Raw genomic sequence first — 23,282 nt, 5'->3', positions numbered from 1 at the left:
CCCTTGTCTTGATGTTGTGGTTTTGTATGCCAGATATCATCTGCCTGCTGCAGCTTAATAGGAAGACTTCCAGTGCCACAGATAGTTAGAATTTTGTTTGGCCCTGCTGTGTTTACAGCTTCAGAGTCTCCCTTCCTGTTGGAAGTGGTCAGAAGGTGATAAAAAATCAGTCTTTGTAAAGTAGGCAGCATAACTGCTGGACAAGCTACTTGAGCTAAGGATTCAAATTCCAGATGCTTTGGAGTTGCTGAAGAAGCCCTTAATTGCTACCATTTTGCAAAAAGCCACCTCTTCAGCTGAACACTGTTTCTAATTCAGGGCTTTTGTAATATTCATGACCTGTGTTGTTGCTCCCTGCTTAGTGACCTGTGAGACTAGAGACAAAAGCTTATTGTGGCACTTTTAAAAAAGATGAACTGAGATATATAAGTAACAGAAAAAAGGAAAACGTGGTGTTGCTCCTGTATAATTTTGACAGGGCAGTGGAAGTTTTGAGCCTAAACTTTTTGTCCCTTGTTTGTGCACTAAACTGGCTTTTGTAAACATAAATAGCTACATATTACATACGTACAAAATTATTTAATGAAGAGTCAAGCCATTTACAGAGGACTGGCTTACAGGCAGTATTAAACTCTTTGCTGCACACCACTGGGACTCATTGGTGCAGACCACCCTTTCCTTGTAAAGAAACTACCCAGTCAGGACAGCAGCAACTGGTGTTGGCACCAGGATCTGATGTCATGACAGGCTGATGACTCTTTACCAGTGGATCTGAGCTGGAAAAGATGCATAAGCTGAAGATGATTGAGGAAGGAGAGTGGTAGATACTGATGTAGGCATGGAAGAGGAAAAGCTGATGGAGCCACAGAGAAGGACAGACAACTGGCAAATCGAAGCAGAAGGGGCCAGCAGCAAAGGTCACAGATGGCAGCAGGTTATGAATAGGAAAGGCTTTACGTGCCTCAGACAAATTCTGGAGCATCTGAGGCTGCAGCAGTTTTCCTTTGCCCACCCATTCTCTGCCCAAATATCATGAAAATTCAGACTTTCTCAATGAAGAGCATTAAGAAACCCTTGGCCTTGCTGTCACTACCGGATACTTACCCTGAGAAAGGAATTAGTCTGGGTAAACTTAGATGCACCTGATTGGAGAAGGTGGAGAACCAAGGCAAGTCCATTTGGATCTCTGACTGTTTCCAAGAGAAGCACAAGATGGAAGGAAAGCGGTCAACAGAAATTTGTTTTCCCTTGGAGACTTTCTAGAGCTTCTCTTCCTGAGAAAGTCATATTTTTTTGCAAACAGTTATAATGAAGTCACCATCAAATACTTTATCAAGCTTAAAGAAATGTATGCATACCTTCCTTCTTGAAGTTAATGGAAGAGGACAGGTTTGCCGTGGCCCTCTCAGGGAGGAATTAAAATTCTTTGCTAGTTGCTTTTCTGCTGTAACAGGCCCCATATGGTCCCAGGCACTTGTTTGGGACTGGCAGGTTAAATTTAGGTCTGGAATCTCTTTCAGGGAGAAAGAATTCTAGGGATATAATTGCATCCTAAGGAAGGTGAAGCACTGCCTTCCTCACAATTTGCCTAACACAAAATTTCCCCCTCCTCAAAATGATTTGCCTAGATACATGCAGTAAAACCCTGCTGACTCTATCTGTGGTTTCCTATGTTTTGAAGATTAGAAAGAAATTGGGTTGCTTAAATGTTTCTTTTGTAACCTGTGGAACCCAGGTTTATATATTTATTTAATTCATTTTAAATTATTTTTAGGCTGTCTTTAAGGCTAAAACCTCCTCAACATGGAGTACAGAATAAAAACCCTTTCAAAAAATACATATTTTTTGTATCTAAGAAATGTACTTTCCCACTGACACCAGCCAGGATGGCTGATACAGACTACTTAATATATATTTGCTCTTGGAGTCTCATTGTTTAAGCAGTTGTAATGAAATTTGAGAGTAAAATACAATTCAGCCCAAAGGTTTTTAGAAGTCTTAAGTTGAAAACTTACAAAATGGCAGTGCTTGAAATTTATTTGGGTAACATTACAAACTCTGAGAAAAACTGAAATCAAATGTGTTAGTTCTAACATGCCTCGTGAAGGAAGAAGAGGGCATCGCCCAGCTGCAGGCAAACAACTGCTTGGCAGAAAGCCACCGTGCCTTGCATCTACTTCAGCCTGAGCCAGAGGACATGCAGCCCTTTTGGGATACCCTTAGGCATAGATGTAAGCTGGCACCCTCTATATCCAGTCCCATAAGCCTGAAATGTCACACAGCAGCAAGCAGCCCAACCAGAAGGCCCTGGAATTATTACTTTGGTTTTACCTGGAAGAAACCATATGCAACTCTAAAGCTAGAGATTACCTTTATTTACCTAAGGAATGGGAAAAGGATAAAATAAAGTGTATAGAAATCAAAGAAAGCAGAAGATCCTTTAGAACAATTTCCCAAACAAAAATAACAAAGCAATACAAGATGAAGTAAAGAGAAGAGACCACAAAGACCAAAAGGCAACAGTAGCCCCTTTGCTTTAGACCCCCACAGAAATGGGAGTGAACATCCTTAGCTAATCCCTGGCAAGAAATATGGTTTTATTGGAGGAAAACCTCCTGAGCTAATCACTAAATGACTGAATAGTTTGCTCATAGACAAGACTTGTTGACCAATCACCAGTGGGGTGAATAACTTTCCTAGTTTCCAGGAGTGGAGAAAGGTGCGGAAGTTAATCTGCCATCTTGTGGTTGTTCCCTCACCTCGCAGGATCAGTCTGCAGAGTGAGGTTTGTGACAATGTCCATGTTTCCATTTTAAGTAGAAGAGAAGAAATGGCAAAATCCTAGGGAGGGCACCAGGGAAAAGGCTGCTTTTCCTCCCCTCTCCTCTGAACCTGTAAGCTGGGCTACCAAATGTTAAGCAGGTGAGAAAGCACGGACTATTATTTTACCTTCAATTGTGGCTTGAACTTCTTTTTGGTAATTACTTGCACTTCATGTCTTCTTGTTTTAGAAACACCTTCTGGCTCTGATGCCTTTGAGGTCCTTTAGAAACCAGTTTGAGCATAAACCTTTGAAAAAACATGTTATAGAAGGGAGATCACATCCATTAGTTAACCATATGTATAATACAGTGATGCTGAGAACAGGAGATCTCCCTTGCTCACTGTTTTGTGGGAGCTGGGGAATGGGTGCTAGCACATGCTAGGTTTGTAAAGTCAAGGTAAAACTTCCTTTTGCACAGGTCTGCTGGCCTTGCTTCTTGTCAGCTACTGGCCACAGGAGATTAAACGGTTGAGGAAACAGAGTGCTGCAGGGGTGTGCTTTTATCTTGCAATATGAAAATATGTTTCTTGTGCAGTCTGAAAGCTGCTTTGCCTCTTAGCTGCTTCATATACTACTTGTCATAAAGAAGCCAGCTGAGTCACAGCCTCTCTCACCACTGTGTAGCAGTCAACATTGACTGGAATTTTGTTTTAGAGCAGATTAAAGAAGTTTTTGATTTAACAGGTCTGTATTTCTCCAACTTTGGGATTATGATGATTTCTTTCATAGACATGGGCTGAACACCTTCATTCACTTTTGTTTCTCTCCCACCCATCATTTCTCCAGATCAACATGTGTTATATATGTACTACCATGAAAATAAGGAGATACAGAAAATACTCTTCTTCACCTATTGTAACACTTTGTTAAAAGTTCATTATCAAGATGCATAGTGGGTTATTTTCTCTCTGCTATGGAAAAACAATTTATCTGATTATTCTCTTTGTGTTGCATGAATAACATGCCAAAGTTGCATGAATAGCATGCCTTGGGGAGGGAGGAATCTAAGAAGCAGAGGAAATAACTTCAGTCTTGATTAAAATTTATATAGACGCCACTGGAATTTGTCACTTCACCTGTTGCTGCTTATACCATGGGAAGTTAAGATTTGAGTACCGTGGGAAGTTAAGATTTGACCTCTATATGTTACTCCACTCCTACCAGTTGGTGGAAAGAGTGGATCTATGTTCATAATGTATCTGGGAAAATGTGCATAGTGTATGAAGAAAAACTGACCTGAAGCTTGTATGCAGAGTGTGCCTTCAGGCCACAAGGAACCCTGTTCTGTGAAAGGGAATACAGCAACATTGCTATAAAATCAAGAGCTAAGATGTATTGCATGGGAGAAGGGGAGAAGTAAAACAAAGTTTAAACAAATGAACAATTGAAAGTAAGCCTATGTAGCATAAAATGAAGGAAAATAAGTCCAGGAGTGGTATAGTCCACAAAAATAGGTTATGTCTTAACACTCGTCTCAAGCTGTGTAGGCTGGGACTCAGGTAGCTGTACTTGGCTTCAGGAATTGGAAGTGGGATGTTGATATTCTGGTATTATAAATGTTTCTCTGTGAAGAAAATGCTTAGTCTACAGAGGCTTGGGAATACATCTTTATTAGAAGATTATCCTGTACAGATGTGCTAGTATGGCACACTCTTTGCAGCTGTATTTTATCACCTCTAAAACAAATGGGCAATGTCTTGGCCCCAGGTAAAGAACACATCTAAAAAAGTCCAAAGGTCGGGAATAATGTAGAAGTAGATTAAACAAATTGTGGGTACCTTCACACACCAGTGACCAATTGAAGGCTTTCTAGAGCAGGAAAACCCAACATTTGCACACCCTTTCCACTTTGATCTTAGGATCAGAGATTCCCAACGGTATATTGAGTTTCCCAAGGCCCTCAAAGGGGACACATTAAGGCCTCCACAAGGAGGCAGCAGCTGCAGCATTTTCATGGTGCAGTGCTAGTAAGCTTCCTATATTGCATCGTGTGCTCTGCCTGCTATGAGCGTAAAGTGCTGCCCAGGACCATCCATCTCCCTTTTGGCTGAACGTGCATTTGTACAGATGTTTTGTTTCCTCACTATCAGAGGCACTTATACATCTGTTAAATCTATAGAACTGTCAACAGTTAGATTGCTCGCTTCATTCTTCATCAGAATATTCTTCACCTGTTCCTGTTCAGTGCCTTGGAAATCCTCCCATTTTATCAGCATGAAACCAAGACACAGATACTTTAAAAAAAAAATCAGAAGGATTATACAAATCTTTGAAAAAGTTGGGTACTGAACCAGTTCTGTATTTCCAAGACTCTTCTCATCATAAAAAGAGAATGGCTACAGTATGATGATTGGCTAAGAGGGTTCTACCCTTAAAAATTGCCTACAACCATTTTAAATGTATAAAGAACTTCCTAGCCATTCCTCTGGATGATAGCAATCCAATAGTGTTAGCAAAACTCTTTCTAAGAAAATGTGCTTAAGGGTTTATGAAAGAATTGCATAACATAGAACCTGATACTTACAGGCAGCCAAGAGAGTTATACAAAATGGGTCCATAACGTTTAGAGTTACATATGTTTGTGCATGCCTTCATGCTCAACTGTACAATTACTGCCTTTGTTTTCCAGCCACATAACCTTTATTTATTTTTAAAAAAATTATACTGTCTTATATTTTCAAAGAAATCTCAAGGCAGTGTACAAAAAATTAAAAACATCGACACCAGGCAAAGAGTACTTGACTTAAAAATTCAGTGGATAAAATATATATTAAAACTAACCTTTAAAAAAAACCTGGGTAAATAAAAAGGTTTTGGCCTGGTGCTGGAATGAATACAGAGTAGGCTCAAGGGGAACCTCTCTGGGGAGCATTTTCTACAATCAGGGTGCTACTTGTACTGCTTAAAAGGCTCTTCTCCTTGTAACAGCCCTCTTCACTTCTTCAAGGAGGGCTCTCAGAGAAGGTATATAGAATCTATGGAATATCGTTCCAGAAATCTATTGTTTTATATTTTTCTGTCAGCCCGCTCCTTTTTCTTGGGTGGGTGGGGGTCTTACTAAACACCGTTCTGATGTTCTCAGAGCTACACAACGAGCATGCAAAATCAGGATAGGGCTGTTCTCAAGTGATGCTTCTGTTCTCATTAAATATTAAACTGCATCAAACTGCAAGCAAGAAAACAGTCAGCCAGATTTCCAGTTGTGCAATGTTATAGAAAAGGCAATAAAGCTTTCTCATTGTATATGCTTGCCTGCTGCTTCACATACTTTTAACAAGAGTCATCCTCCTTTGGTAGTGCTGCTTTCTATTTTGTTAAAACAGTTTGTCTTGCATCTATGTGTCTGCTAATTTAGGCCATCAGAATTGTTTCAACTTTCATAAAAATATGTAGCATATTGTAAGAATGTAAAATTTTGCATCTGGAGCAAAAAAACTGGTCTATTTCAAACATGCAACCAAGTAGGAAGGGAAATGTTAATGTGCAGTAAAGGAAGATAAGTGTGGAAGAAAGAAGATAAATTGTTGCCCTTCAGTTACATGGGCAGATTACTTTAGCAACTCCTCTTGTAGGATTGTTGGCACTTCTCATGAGGAGTTTCTGTTGTGATTGGATTAGCATTAGCTTTCCAATGAATAGACAGATGTGAAGTTGAAGTATTTGTGATCTCCCTGATCAGGGCAACTGTGCTAATTTACTCTCTCCTCATATATGAACTCCTTCCCTTCTCACAGTCTAGAGTTTGTTCTTAGGTTATGAGTCTGGCTTGTCAGGGAAGACACAAATGAGAGGTTGAACATACAGTGGTACCTTGGCTCAAGAACGCTTCAGTTCGTAACCAAATGGGGTCACTAACAGAAATTTCAGAAACAAATTGCCTCAGGTCGTGAACTCCACATGGGGTGATGATCGTGATCACACCGTCTTCCCTGCACGACCGCAGCCATCTATGGCCATGATCGCGGTCGCACTCATGCAGGGAACACTGGCGCGATCAGGGTCATGCTCGGGGGGGGGGGGGGGGGGGCCGGCAACTTTCATGCGGGGGGGGGAGGTGAGATGGCTGCAATTGCACCTGTGTTCCCTGCCCAAGTGTGGCTGCAATTGCGGTCGCACAGGGAACACAGGTGTGATCGTAGTTGTGCGGGAACGGGGGAGATGGCCACGATCTTTGTTGTTCTTTGTCACTTTGCTTCAAATTTTTGGGATAACAAAAAATAGTTACAGAACAGATTAACCTTATTTACATTGAACCTCATGGGGAAATTTGACTTGGCTCACAACCAATTTGGGTTGCGACCAGAGTTGTGGAACGGATTAAGTTGGTGAGCAAAGGTACCAGTGTAACATTAAATTGAGCAAAGTCCTGGGTTATTTAGAAGGTCCCCATAGCAGGAGAAGCCAAGCAAGAGCAGGCTAGCCACATGCATTCTGGCTCACTCATCACAACTCAAAAGACCTCCAAGTTGCTATGATTCTGTATTACCCTCCCAGTGTTTGTGCAGTGTTGTTGTTGTTTTTTAAGTCTCAATTGTCCAGTTTCATAGAGCTGACCACCACTGCTGGGGAGGGGCCTTAAGCACCTATGTTCTGATCATTTCTGGAGCTCCTCAGTGGTTGCTTTAAATATCTGGTCTTCCAGTCATGGGACTTTTGCATAGCTTATCATTTGTCTTTGCTTGTTTCCTAGTCATTTCTTACACATCTTGAGGGTGGTGCCTTAAGGGAGTGTTAGTTAAGAGATATTATATAGGTAATTCACGTGATAGCAATTGAAACTCTTTGGCTAGGGAGAGATAACCAGGTTTTCGTTTTTGTTTTTTCACAAGAGAATTGAAGATGTCATAGTAAAGGCATGAATGCTTTAGTTGTGCACACACAGTCTACTGTCCTTGTTCACAGATTATGTAGACTCTTCCTTCTTTCCCTCCTCTCCCCTGCTCCCTTTCTTCTCTTTTCCTAAAGGGGACAATGAGAAAAAAATAATTATTTGTTCCTCCTAAGAAACCTTTCTTATTAAAACTTCAGCTTTCTTAAATGATTATCCATCCTCATCTTTCTTCAGAGTGAAACTCAATCTGAAAACTTTCCATGTAATCCTAAGCATGTTTATTGTTCCAGTTGCACTTACTGCCCAATAAACCTTCCGAACCTTATCACGAGATTAGACCATGAGGAAGAATGAAAGAACCATGATACTTTGTCGTTCTCTTCCTTACCTCATTCTTACTCCTGGAGCATATATGGTATTCTTTAGGCTGGAATGCAGCATGCTTACAGTGGCCAGGCTGGCATAATAACTAAAACAGAAGCCATGCGTGTTGCACAATTTGCCTACTTACACTTGCGACACATGGATTGCTGTTTTGTCCAGTCATAGATGGCTGCAGAGTTCTGGGGTGGTTTGGAAGCTACCCACCTCTGGGGGTCTTGCCTGGTTCAGACAACGCAGCATCCCCATGCACTGTGAGGGTGATTCAGCAGATCAAGAAACACTTGATTGGTATGCCCAGGGGCAGTGAAAAGAAGCTGCCTGGCCTTTTTCCCCCTAGTGATTGTGCTAACCCATCCATTGGTTGTGTATTGATCCTTATTCTCACGTGTGCCCATCCCAAGATTTATGTCTTGGGAGTTCTCTGTTGTTAGATGGGGAAGAGTTCTTAGTTCATCCTTTACAGTCAGGCAGGTAAATTGCAGTTTTCCAGCTAAAACGATTTCCTAAGCATGTGCTGCTGGATCTTTGAGATTGACTTATTTATAGTGTTTTCTTGAGTAACAACCACCTGTATGAAACTTGTTTATTGGAATCATTGGGACAGACATTTTATACACAAAATGCTAGTAAATACATCAGCGAAGTTGTAACTCAGCCAGAGGTGTAGTATTTTGCAATTTGTTTAAAAGCTACAACAGCAAATGAGCATTGCTTGCTAAAGATGAAACTTGCTCAAGGTTTGGCAATGGTGCTTTCATATTTTCTAGATGTTAAGAAATTAGTCTTGTAAATTAATACAGAAAAAATCAAGTAACTTTACTACACTGTAGATAATCCAACTCCAATCTGATGACCTCCAAATGGTCTAGACATCAACTTCCATCATCTCCAGCCAGCATGACCAATGGTCAGGAGTGCTGAGAACTGTAATGTAAATATTTGGAAGACACCAGGTTGGGGAAAGCTGCCAAAGACTTGGATCAGTGTCCTGTTTTATGCAGCAGTCTGTGGCACTACCCAAGCATGGAAGAAGAAAGGCATACCTTCCTCATTTGGTGAGGTGTGATATAACCAACATAATGAGAGCCAGAGAGCCAGTGTGGCGTAGTGGTTAAGAGCCTGGGACTGGGACTCAGATGATCTGGGTTCTAGTCCCCGCTCAGCCATGGAGCCAACTGGCTGACTTCGGGCCAGTCGCAGACTCTCAGCCCAACCTACCTCACAGGGTTGTTGTTGTGGGGATAAGATGGAGGAGGAGAGATGATGTAAGCTGCTTTGAGCCCTTTGTAGGAAAAAGGCAGAATATAAATCGATAGATAGATAGATAGATAGATAGATAGATAGATAGATAGAATAATGCCCTATATCTCTCTTGCCAAACTTTAGGGTAGTCTTCCCCAATCTAGCTTCCTCCAGATGTACTGACTACAACTCACATCATCAACCTGTGGTATCTTCCAGATGTGTTGGACTGTAACTTGTATCACACTGAAACCAGCATGGCTGGAAAGCACCCAATTTGGGCTAGCTGCTTTAGTGCCTCTAAAATGTCAGCAACTTGTATGTTCAGACTTTCATACATTTTGCTTTAAAAGATTCTGAAATGCAGTCTTGAATGTTAAGGAGAAGGCAAGATGAACTTACTGCCTGGAGAAGGATGGGGGATTCCAACTGTTTGATTTTCTTGGATCTCTCAGTACGTTTTGCTACCATCAGTCATATCATTCTTCAGGATGGGGTAGCTGGGCTGGGAGTTGAAGATACCTCACTGGAGTGGTTCCATGCTTACCTGGATGGCCATTTCCAAAAGGTGGTCCTGCTCTTTGTCTTGGCAGCTATGCTGTGGAGTTTCACAAATATCAATACTGTGACCCATGATGTTCATTATCTACATGAAACCTCCACTGGGGAGGTAATCCAGATATTTATTTATTTAAAACTTTTTTATTCATACAAGTCTCTGGATAGTCCAACAACAACAGCACTGCATCACATCTATATTATTTTATTTATTTATTTTTCAATTTATATCCTGCCTTTTTCCTACAAAGGACTCAAGGCAGCTTACGTCTCCTCCTCCATCTTATCCCCACAACAACCACCCTGTGAGGTAGGTTGGGCTGAGAGTCTGTGACTGGCCCAAAGTCACCCCGTGGGCTCCATGGCTGAGCGGGGACTAGAACCCAGATAGTCTGAGTCCCAGTCCCATGCTCTTAACCACTACACCACACTGGCTCTCCATATATGTGCACTGACATGCCTTTGATATGCAGATGATACCTAGTCCCATCTCTCATTTTCATCAAAACATGGGAGGCAAGGACTGTGTGAATCAGTGTTTCAGTGTGGTCATGGAATGGATGAGGGCCAATAAACTTAAGATTCAGCATAGACAAGGTGGACAGGTTCTGGGAGGTTTGCCTGCCCTGATCAGTGGTATTCAACCTATTCTGGAAAGGGTTACATTCCTTCTTAAGGGTCAGATTTGTGCTTTATGGATGATGTGGCATCCAATATTGTCAGTAAAGGCACAGATAGACTTGGTGACACCAAGCGCTTTTCATCAGTTTCAGGTGCTATTTTGACTATGTCTATATGTGGAGAGAGACAGACTAGCTACAATTATCTATACTCTGGTATCCTCCAGTCTAGAATACTGCAATTTGTTATACATGGGGCTGCCTTTGAAAATAGTCTGAAACTCATCCAAAATAGGACAGTGAAATGACTGACCGGCATGATCATATCATGCTAGTAATTTTCAATATGGACTTGCTGCCAGCCCAGGTCCAGGCCCCATTCAAAGCCCAAAACAGCTTGGAGCCCTTAGGATACCTGAAAGATTGTCACTCCTGCATATTCTTGCCCAACCATAAGATTATCCTTATCGGTCCTTCTGCAGGAGCCCCTGCCAGAGGAACTGAGGTAGTGCCAAAAAGAGAGCCTTTTCTGTTGTGACACCCAGAAAGGCTGGCCTGATGCCCACAGGGTTCTCCTCCCATCACCAAGTAAAAAAGGCCTTCCTATTTTCCCAGTCATTTTATTCTTCCAGTTACTGTTTTGAATCTGTTACTGCATTTTAATCTTTGCACTGCTGCTAGGGTTTACTTTGGGCTTTAATTCTATTTTATACTGTAGATTTAAACTTTTATTTAAACAGCTTTTAAACAAACAACTAATTGTTAATTTTAATTTTAAATAGCTAATTGTTGTGAACTGCCCAGAGAGGCTCAGCTACTGGGGGCTAAAGAAATATAATGCATATATAAATAAATAAAATGAAGTGGAACAGTGGCTCTTAGACCTCATGTTTTAAATTCATAATGAAAGGAGAGGAATCATTTTAATGTTATGCTTTCATTGTTTTGAGGAGATTATTGCAGTCACATATCCTGCGACAGAGCAAATATATTATCATAATCAGTGATTCATTGAAATGACAAGCAGTTTGCCCTATTGTTGCCTCAGAGGCTATGCTGAGTCTGAAATAAAAGGCAGTTATAATAATTACACACTTGAATGGGGTGGAATTGTGTATTCAGAAATACATGGTACAGCCCAAGCTTTATCTCTATCAAATTAAGTAATCCAAATGAACACTCACCCTCCACTCCTATAGCCTCTATCGCTTCATTTAAATGCCAGCTTATTAATGTTCCCTCTTTTCTCTTATTCCCTAAAACGAGTTGGACAGCTTTCGACACGGACTGTGCTGATAATCGACACGATTAAGCCCAGCCCGGTCCAGTATTGCAAAGGTGCCTATGGGTGGTGACAGTGCACAAAGATGTATGGTTAATTGCATGGGGGCATCACACTGCCAGAGCAACCATAGCTGCAGATTACATAAATAGGATCCAAAAAGATCAGGATTATTGTTCTCTGATTTGAAGCACTGGGGCTTCCAGTTTGAGTGGGGAGACACCTGCCTCAACAAACAAATTGCTAGGGACCCTATGTGGAAACTCGCTATTAGATCAGAGTGTCATCTGCTTGTATTGGTAAAAGTTTCTTTTCTTTTTTAACTCTCATGCAGCGGTGTGAATATTCAGAAGCAAGCAGCTTGGGAGAAGGGAGGTTTAGTCCTCCCCTCCCATGCCCAGTTTCCTGTATCACATCAGGGCCCTGTATACCTGCTCTAAAGTTAAAAGAAAGATAAGGCTCAGCTGTATGCTACATTATTAACATGACATGTAGTTTGACATTGGCTCATGTATCCTTAAACTCTCTGTTTCCATCCCAAAATTCTTTTTATGTGTGACCTGTACTGTCTGTAATCTCCTTGTAGTTTTCTGGCTTTGATCTTATCTGAACGAATGTAACTGTCTTCCTTTCCCTTACATGATATGCTTCTGTGTCTCACAGTCCTATCAAGTGCCATGTTAGAAGACAGCTTTTTGATTTTTCCCTTTTTTAGTATATTAAATCCATCTCTTCCCTCAGAACTAAAGAGAAAGCTGCATCTTACATTTTCAACATGAAAGATAAACAATTGCCTGTGCTTTCCTTATTCCAAGTGGTCCTTGGGTAACTGAAATCTGAAACCATCATATCACCTGGTAGAATTCAGTTTCAATGTCTGCAAACCTTCCCCCTTCCTCATACTATCAGTCTTTTTAATTTGTAATTATAATAAAACAAACCAAAAAGGGAGGGAACCACAAAGAATAACAGCAAGAACATAGGAAAAACAATAAAGTCCTGTCACAGTAACTGTTTGCAACATTGCTGATGTGAAACACTGTATGACATTCATGTTCCAAATACACCTGTTAATAAAAGAAGAACATATCTCTAAATAAGTGTTCCACGCTGTAGTCAATTGACCACTAAGATCTTCAGGCCACTGAATAATAGGTGGTGCGAGTTTGTCTTTTCAGGCATGGAGCACAGGTTTCTTAGCAACTTAGCTCTCAAAGTCCACTTTTCTGTCCATCTGTTAGTCCAGAAATATAATTTAAGTACATGAGCATACACAAACATCACAGATTTTTCAAGAGCAAGTTTTATGTGAGCAATAATTTCCGACCAAAGAGAAGTTCATGACAGGGCATGCCTACATTATATGGCTCGGCAGTGCATTATCCTTGGAACAGACTGTTACCTGTTTCCTAAGTAGTGTATTTTATCTGCTTCAGCAGCATTTAGCCTTAAAGCTAAACAATTTTAACTGAGGAAAGAAAAGGGGAAAAGAAGATAATGCCATACAATCTATTTTACGGAGATACTTAGAATCTCGTATTGTAACTCTCGTTTGCCAATTCATTTTCCTCCTGCCTACTCAGTCACACCTAACATCAAAGGGATTGTGATTATTTGTACTGCATGAACATTGTCCACTACCCACTTCCCAGTAATTCATACTTTCAGAGAGAAGCGCAGTCCCCTGCTAGTTTAGACAGAAAAAACATGCACAACTCCCAACAGGCTCCAACTAGCATAGTGGCTGAGACATCATCATCATCATCATCATCATCATCATCATCATCATCATTATTATTAGAACATTTCTATGCCGCCCCTTGCCGAAGCCTCAGGGTGGCTTACAACACAATAAAATACAATACAATACAAAAATAACAATATAAAATTAAAATTAATAATATAAAATAAATAAAAAATATAAAAGATATAAAAGAGGTTATAAAAGAAAAGTTATAAAAGGAAAGAAAAGAAGTTGCATGCTGGGAGCTGTAGTTCTTACTTCTGTATGAGCTTCAACATTATTGCAAACTAAGCTTCACTTAATTTTATTGTCATTCTTTTAGTCTGCCCTTACGTGGATTCTATCCCTGTTTGATTTTATTGGGCTCTCAAGATGCATGCTTAATTTTAGTCATGAGGCAGGGGATGATGGGCAAATGAAACTGCTGAACTGATTTCAGCTCTGATCCAAGTACTCTTGCTTATGGATGATATACGACCCTAACAATCCAGTTTCAGGCCATACTTTTCTTTCTTGCATGAAGTAATTTTTGTTACTTGATGTTATAAAATGCTGTATTAACATACTTTAATGATCAGATTTGCACAGCTAAAATGTGTGAGGGACTAGCAACGGCAAACTTGATTTGAAAAAGTGATTTAAACTGGGATTTTCACTCAGTGATTTAAATCAGAGGTTCATTTTGCATGTCACAATGACTGAAGTTTTTCTGTGCTGTGGCTTATTATGAACGAAGGAGGACACTGGTGCATGCTGACCCATCAGTTCCACAAAATGATGAAACTATCCATTGATGAGCTGTCTCTGGGTTGGTTGGCGTTACACTTGAACTGGGACTTCCGGCTTGTCTTTCCCTGGACATGGCTGAGAAATAACCCACAGTTCATTCTTGGGTGATTTCTATGGAGTATCAAGAGATAAACAAGCAAGAGTTCCTGGCTCTCATGTAGTTCTAACGAAGCAACCAGTGGAAGGACTGTGATCTATTTAGCTGCTCCCATCTGTGGCATGAACAGTGCCTCATTGACAGTAGAGCACAATTAAAAAAAAAAAATGGATTGTCATGATATGCAAACCAAATCAGTGTGATTCAAATTGCCTTCCCTTAAATCAGGTCACCATATAAATATGTAAATAATGCTTGTAGACATGTGTGTCCCGCAACCAGATTGTCAAGGCAGCTAGCAAGAAGTTCAAGAAGGTAATTTATGTTACTTTATTTGCAGGTGGAGATTTACATTTTATCTTTACATATTCACCTATGGTTCCCGGCTCTTGAAAGAGGTAAGATGCATGGTTTTTTGCTTGAATGATTGCCATTTGTTCTTAGTATTAGGCATAACGTGAGCCTGTGACTATTGCACCTCTCAAACAAATTATACATTAATACTGCTGTTGGATGAAAATTCCTGAATCATGCTGTTGTCTTGTGGGCACTTCTAGTAAATGATTCGGTACTTGCAGATACTTTCAGTAAATGTTCCCTTTGGTCAGGCAGCCATGTATCTTTGGATTAGTCTTAATATCCCCTTGAATTTTTCCTCTATTTTGTTGGTCTTCCTGTATCTCCTGGTCAGTGATGTTTTCCCTGAATTACGCCATTGCAAAAAACATGAGGCCCAACCCAAAGGTTTTTCAAACATGTACATTTTGTTTTAATACATACACAAAGCTCATACACCTACCACAATTTTGCTATTCAGCTTTGGCCTATGAAGGCAGGGTGAATGAGTGTTTCCTGTCAGGTGGAATGTATTTTGAAAGTTTTATGTGGGTAGAAAGTGCTGGTAAGAAACTGTGCAGCACTTTCTAATTACTGCTTGGGGAGCATGCTAGTCTATGAGTAATAGACTTGGACAGAATTACCCAAGTAATAGGCTTGGGTAATTCTGTCAAGATTAGATCTTCCAGGAGGTCTGTCACAGGTTCTTTGCAGCATAACTTTGTGCTATAATACCAGGAAGCCAGCATGGCACTGTGGTTAGAGTGTTGGACTGGGACTTGATTCTAGTCTCCACATGGCCAGAAAGTATACTAGGTGACTTTGGGCCAATCACTCACTTTCCATCTAAGCTACACCGTAGGGTTGTTGTGAGGATAAACTGAAGAGGCGGAGAGTCTTATGAGCTGCCTGGGATTTCTTGCAAGAGAACAAAAGATGGGGTGTAAATGGGAGGAGGAGGAGAGCAACAGCAACGTGGGGTACCTTAGAAACATAATGCTGGAATAGGGAGGAGACATTGTGATGTGTGTGTCTGCTATTCCTCACTCTTCCTTATAATAGTGGATGAAGTGCTTTTCCTGAATACAGTTCCCTCCTTTATTTATTTATTTATTTGGTTTGTACAACTACAAAATATGATTGGGAAGCTTTATGGGCATCAAGAGACCATATCCCATGAGCTGGGAAGTGCCTCCAGAACTTGGAGATGTTTCTTACATGTTGCTATCATCCTTGCATGGTTTTGATTGCTGAACCAGTTATAGGCCCTCGCAAATCATGAAATGAAGCCAGATCTTGACTTAGAAAACAAATGTGGAACTGAAGGCAAGGGAGTGGATCCAAAGGCGAAAGAGACAGGGCCAAGAATGCCAATTTTTTTTTTTTTTTTTTTTAGCTTAAAGCTCTTTTGTATGAAAATCTGTTTTAGGTGAATGCAGGAAGGAAGGAAGGAATTGCAAAAAAAATAAAAAAAAAGCAAGCTGGGAAACCACCAAACATTTGAGCAAAGAGGTACAGCCTTCTGAAGAACCCTGGCTCCCAGACCTTTGGTTCCTCTCTCCTGCTTTTATTTGATAGGCTTTTGAGGAGCATGAGATAATTTGTACTTATTGCTGAACCCAGTATATGCTTAGCTTGCATTCACAGGTCACTCTTATATTAAATAAGCTTCTTTTCCCCACATGAATCTGTGGATTCTTGCATATTCAAACTAAATATAAGGACCAATTTCAATCCACTGTTTCCTGCTATCATGAATTGTTCTATTAAATAGTTACTGAATTATATATAACATGTTTTAGAAGCTCTGAGGTTTTTGATGTTTATAGGATTAATAGCAATGTGATACATGTAGCATCCCTTTTTCAAGAGGTGTTTGTGAAGAGAATATGACAGAGAACTACGATTGTGCTTTCAGAATTACTACTTGCTTAGGGAAAAAAACACTGTAGATTTACATCTTGATATAGGGTCTCAACTGAAGATTCAGATGAAATTTTCCCATCCTGGACATACCAAGGGTTATTTCTAAGTGTCTGACAGCAGTAAACAGGGAGCAGCAAATGCAAAACTTGATAGGTTTAATTCCATTCTAGATTCCTGACAGTGTTGTATAATATCAGAAATATTTAGAAAGATATTTAGCATTTAGAGGGTTCACACTTTGACATTATTGATTGAGATACTACACTTTGCAAACCTGTAATTTTTCTGCAAGTACATAGTGCTCAATGCAAATGCTTTTGTCCTTAATTATCCTGACAGGATTCCCATTTGTTCCTGGCAAAGTTGGTCTTTTAGGACATAAACTATAATGCATAGGCATACAAATGTCCTACAACTCTCAGAAGGTTTTTCCCTCTAAGCATGCATGTGATTATGACCTTAATGAACTAGAGACTTTCTAAAGTGAAAGAGGTGGTCCACTACCTATGTAAAGCATCTGCCAGTGTTAACTTGTATTTCTTTATTTAGAATGTCCTATGTGGTGATCCTTTGTGTGTGCTTTGTTTTAAAACCACTTATTTCTGGTGAGGAAAGTTACAAATTTGCTGACATTTCCTCATCCTTGCCTGTGGTGGGTCATAAACCAAGTCAGTCTGTTTCCCCTTTTTTCCCAGTACAGTCCTAGTACAATAGCAGTTCTGCAGCGTATTTATACCTCAATATTTGAACTGCAGCTCTATATAGCTACCCAAACATGGTAATACTTAGAATGAACAGTGGGGTAATCATCTTCCCATACTGTCTCATGCTAGTGATGCAGACTGGTCTAGCACACAGTGGCCAAACAGCTGCCTGCGGGAAACCCACAAGTGGATATGGGTGCAGCCCTCTCCTGCCCATGTTCCGCTGCAGCTGGTGTACACCAATGGCCAGTGATCCAGCCCTGATGGCTGTACGCTTCCTCCAGTATCAGAGGCTGTATGCTCATGTACACCAGTTACCAGGGAAGTTTTCTTAGGTTCTTATGTACATAGGCATGGTGGTTACAATCCAGGAAGTAGTATATGGCCATCATGCATTATATTTCCCCTTTATTTACTTTTTACCATGACATCTGTATATATCCCCCCATTTATTTCCCAGTCATAAAATCTGTGTACGTTTTCCAGTTGTTTAAAAAACATGCAAATTTGACAGAACTGTGCTCCTCTAAGTGAATTTCCATGTTCCGTCATTCCTATATGAACAGCACTACTGAATTTACATCAAAATGTTTCATACACTCTCATCTATAACTTAATAAGATGAATATATCTCTGAGCTTAAAACTTCTTTTCACCTGCAGTGCGTTGCAGATGTATTTGCCCCCTTTGACTTTTCCATTTTATTCTGTTACAACCTGGAATTGGAATGTATTTAATCTGCATTGTTGCCACTTGATGTACACAAGATACACAATGCTGTGAAGATGAAAAATAATTTATCATGGCACAAAAGTTAACTCCTGACAGTTCTTGGTTGCATAGGTTTTTGCTATGGAATGCCTAAATAAACCACTGCCTCTGGATGCCAGTGTAACTAGGTGAATGGAGCCCCCTTCCCCATGCAATTCCAGTGTCAAGTTATCTCAGATTAGATACATCTGCTCCTGAAGACCCCAGATTTTGTTGGACAACATATCTAAAGAAACAGCACCATGAAGACCAAAGAGCTACCAAAACAATTATGGGGTAAAGTTATGAAGATGCTAGAAGTTATGAAGATGAAGTTATGAACAGTAAAATATCTCAAAATGTTCACGTCCCCCAGACACTATTAAATTCATTATTACAATGTGGAAATAATATAGTTCAGCCATGTCTCTGCCTAAAGAAGACCATCAGCCAAAAATCAGAGCGGGGCTTTGAAGGAGCTTGAGGTATTCACAGCTGAGAAGAAAGAAACCATCTTTGGGGCAGTTGTCAGCCAGACATTCCATAAATCTGAGCTTTATGGAATGGTGATGAAAGGAAGCCATTGCTGAAACAAATCAGTATAAAACCCATTTGGAGTTTGCAAAAAGGCATGTGGGACACAGTAAGCATGTGGGAAAAGCTGCTCTGGTCTGATGAGACCAAATGGAACGTCTTGGTCTTGCTGCAAAACACTGCAAGTGTTGCAAAGCCAACAATGCTGATTGTGAAGCATGGTGGTGACAGCCTTATGTTGCGGGGATGCTTTTCCTCAGCAGAGACTAGGAAACTGGTCAAATTGAGGGCAGGATGGATGGAGCCAAACAGAGGAACATTCTGGAGGAAAATCTGTTTTGTCTGCAAGGAACATGGAACTAGAATAAAGCGTTCGCCTTCCAGCAGGGCAGTGACCCTGAACACAAAGCAAAATTAACACTGGAATGCTTTTTTAAACAAGAACGAGAAAGTCTCAGGACGGCCCAGTCCAAGCCCAGATACCATTCCAGTTGAGAATCTGTGACGACTTGGAAGCTGCTGTTCACAATCATTCCCCATCCAACCTGACAGAGCTGGAGAAATTTTGCCAGGAGAAATGGGCAAACATTGCAGGATCCAGAAGTGCACAATGGATAGAGACTTTTCCAAGAAGACTTGCAGGTATAATTGCTCATAGGTGCTTCTATTGATTATTGACTGAGGGATGTAAATATGTATGCAGCCAACAAGTGGCACCTTGTTTTTGTCCCCTTACCTGTTGCACCACAATAAAATATTTTGCACCTTCACAGCATTGAGCATCTTATGTAACAGTGCAAAGTAAATCCATTTTGATTGCAGGTTGTAACACAATAACATTTGAAAAAAGTCAAAGGGAGGTGGATTCTACTGAAAGGCACTGCATGTACTTTTCAGTAGTAGTGCCATCAATTCTTTTTGTTAAATGTACATGCATTTTCAAAGAGTTTCTGTTTTTATGGTCCAAAATGGATTTCAGACTTTTTAGTCCGAGGCATAGAATAGAGGCAGGGCATTTTGAAGCCTCTTGGTAATGGTGCTCTTTAGACAGGACTCATTCTTGGGAAACCTTTTTTTATGTTTCCAGTTAATTTCCAGGCACGTTTCCATGGTGCCCAAAGAAGCCATTTTGAGAAATTAGCAAGAATGCTTATTACCATTGTGTACTTAATGGATGCTCTTTATCTTAGCTTTTTAGTAGCGGCATGTGTCCTGCCGAGTTATTCACCTCATTCAGTAGATCACTTGGAGGCTTTCACTGACTGTTGCAATTACATTTTGGAAATGTACAAAACCAATATATTGTGAAGTCGACAAGCACCCCTAAGTAAGCTGGATGCAGAGGAGAACAGCTTATTCATTTGCTATTGCCTACCAAGGATTCTGCAGTACAGAATTCAGATGCCTGCATGTCTCAGTGTTGCAGTTGTTAGTTCTGGGGGTAAGGATTTTCTAGGGGGTGGGAAGGAGAATAATTGAATAACTGAAGGCAGAAAGGTGCCGTGGCCCATTTTGTATACTTAGCAGAAACAGCAAGAAAAAGTGAATGACTTTGCACAACACATTCAGCCATGGTGGCTTCTATACAGACAGTAAAATAAGCCATGGTCAAGTCAAAAAGCCAGAGAGTCCCTTGAAAGGCTTGGCAGGTAGGCTTGCCACTCTAGCCAAAGAGCTAGCAGGTGACCACCTTTTGCAGAACTCCCAAAGTGCCAAACCAGCACTTGGGGACAGCTGGGAAAGGCTTCTCCTCCTCCTTGCAACAAAGCCAAACTATTTAGTGCTGGCCACACTTGCACTTACTTTGTTTATGTAATTTAAAACATGGAAAAAGCTGGAATTCAGGGTGCTTTCTCTGATACTTTTTGGGGTATCTGGGAGTTACTCCCCATCAAGGTTGCAAAGCAGCACCATTTTTTTAAACATTTAAAGTATTTCCCCTCCTCCCTTTGCATGGAGCCAACCTGCCAAGTATGATCAGGGGAGAACACTTCATGGAAAGGGGCTGGTTTCTTGGGGCAGGGGTGCTGCACTAGGTGTCCCCCTGATCTTGAAAGTGCCTCCTTGCTGCTAGCAATGGGGAGGGGATGCTTCAAAACATGGAGAAACCCCCATGAAGGGAGGCAGGTTTAACCCCTTCAATCACAAGACTTAGTCATCCATCTCCACCCCCCCACCCCCCCGCCACACAGAGTTTTCCTTCAGGCTTTACCGCTTACCAGGGAACTACCTGTTTAGGGTACATGACAAAACTGAGAAGACAGTTGGTATTTCCTAGCTCCATCTCCAAAGCCTCTGGAACCTCCTTAGAAGAGGAGAGAATCGAAGGGATGTCCCCTTAAGCACTCTTGTTTATGGGAGTTGGGTGGGGGTTAGGGGAATCCTTTTTGTCTCTATGTCTTTATTGAGATTTTATCCAAACAAAATCAGTAGTTAATCAACAATACAGTGAAATAATACACATATAGAATAATGGTAGGTGAAGAAAGCATTGCTGGCATTGGGAAAAATTGGAAATTTGAGCAATGATGCCCAAATCTATGCACACATTTAGGCTTGCTGCTGGAGTGTAACTCTGAAGCACATGAACACAATGTGTACATGCAATTAAATAAAATGCAGTTGGGAAAAGTTACACATGAGTTGTACACACATTTATCCACTGAAGTATTTTCCATGTGATAATTTCTGCAAAGACTTTGAAGTGGTATTCATGATGGTTTGCTACAATGATCCAAACATGTGTTTTCTGACATAATACAACAACCTTTACAGCACTCTCTCTTCAGAATTCATATTAAAGGAGCATTTACTTCTGGCCAAGAGGCTTTTCTGCCCCACAGCAACACTTGCTGGACTGGTTAGCACATCGCAATAAGCCACGCTGAAAACAAGCCATGGTGGATGGGTTGAATAATTGCTTGCTGAGGCGCACTGCTGTCAAGCGATGATCAGGCACTTACTAGCTTGCCGTGCTTTCCTTCTGGGTTGCTGTGTCATATGAACCCAGCCCGATTTCTTCAAGGTTGCTTATTTGAGGACAACAGAACACTCTGGAATTCAATTGCTTGTCTTGTTGTGCAGACCCCGTTGCTATGCCAGACAAAAGGCTTCTAGCCTAGTTTTTCTTTTGCAATGCTAAACTAAAATGGGTGTGGGTTTTCAGGTATGCACATGCTTTTTTTAACCAGCCTTTGTAGAGCTAATTTTGTAGGGAACAAACCTGTTGTAAAATATTCTCTTCTTGTGGATTCTCTGCTGGGTTCAGTTTGTATTACAGCCCAATCACGCTGTGAACTCAGTGTTTCTGCCTGGGGCACTTGCAGGCATACACAATTCCAATCTTGGGGTCACTGACTTTGTCTCCTCCTAAGCCCACCCTCTTCATTTCCGTAGCATTTTCTCTTTCCCATTTTGGCCAAGTCATAATTCTTGTCTCCATCTTTCTTTTTTCTGTTATTCCTTTTAGGAATGGTCTGCTAGTCTAGTGCTACGTATGCAAGTAGTCCCTGGGTAATGGATGAGTTCTGTTCCTTAGAACATCCTTAACTCAAATTTGTGCATAAGTCAGATCACATGAGTAAGCCAAAATGTTTGTGTTAGGATATATATGTATATCCTCTCTGTGCATATAAAACACTGAAGAAACACTTTCATATTCACTAAAACATCTTAAACACAATACAGCATTGTAATAATAATGATACAGTAATAATAAAGTAACTACAGGTACTGAAGACAAAGAGAAAGAATATGTGTGTAGGTATACAGTTTGTAAAATAAATAAATAAATAAAAGAGGCAGTTCTTAAACATTCTTGAAGTAACATTGAGCTGATGATGGAGATGGACCTAGGGCTGGAGAGTCAGGATTTGATTGTGCTGCTGGAGGGGTTGGGTGGGGCGTGTAGCACTGGAGTCCCTTTCTTTGAAATAGGCCTCAAGAGTTGCTTGTACAGCCATTTTCTTTTTCTCATCATAAATGGCCTTTTAGCTGCTGTAGCAGCTGGTTACAGGGGCAAATGCTAAAGAAAAACCACAGGGGAACTACATGCCCTACACATGCCCCAAAACACATTGGCTTGGGTATACTCAAGTTGACACTGCAGAACAAAAAACCATGAATACTGTATCTTTAGGGAACTAGCCTGCCACTGATGATGTCTCACCAATGTATTGCTTAGTTCCCTAGACATAATCCTAGTTCCCTAGGATTAGTCTTGCTTGTCTCTAGTGAATCTCTCTAATAAAGAGCCATGAATATCTGTAGGGAGCTATGTGGCCACTGCTGAAACATATCACATCATTTCCTAGTCATATTCATATAAGGTTTATGACAGTCTGCATGTTCATAAATACAGGTTCTTCGTCGTGGCCTCTGTGCATCACACATATGGGTGCTGCGCCTGCGCAGTGCCTAGGCTGGAAGATTAGAAAGCTAACGGTTTATGGCGGGAGAACTCCGCTCCCTCCCCCCTACGTGGTATAAATAGAGCAGAATGTCCGTCATTTTACTCAGTCTTTGCGACCGCCGTTCGCTCTGCCTCGTGCCTGTTAACGTCCCTCGCTAAGATCTTTGTGCTTTGTGCTTACTGTTCGTTTTTACACTTTATCTCTTCCTACCTTATACTCCAAGTTTGTATCTCTTCCCTGTTTTTTCTT

General features: G+C 40.8%; 1 protein-coding gene across 1 annotated transcript in view; it reads left to right on the top strand.

Moving 5' to 3' along the window:
- The window catches only part of CERS6 (ceramide synthase 6), a 118,346-nt gene that overhangs the window by 40,439 nt on the left and 54,625 nt on the right, over positions 1-23,282 (top strand). Inside the window, exon 4 of the mRNA XM_044417921.1 lies at positions 14,712-14,769. Within this exon, the coding sequence (XP_044273856.1) occupies positions 14,712-14,769 (58 nt within the window). The remainder of the gene's footprint in view (positions 1-14,711; positions 14,770-23,282) is intronic.

Source organism: Varanus komodoensis, unplaced genomic scaffold (assembly GCF_004798865.1).
Source record: "Varanus komodoensis strain SLA01 unplaced genomic scaffold, ASM479886v1 scaffold9, whole genome shotgun sequence".
Lineage (NCBI taxonomy): Eukaryota > Metazoa > Chordata > Lepidosauria > Squamata > Varanidae > Varanus > Varanus komodoensis.
Note: the sequence above shows the minus strand (reverse complement) of the source record. Positions and strands in the feature narration are given on the sequence as shown.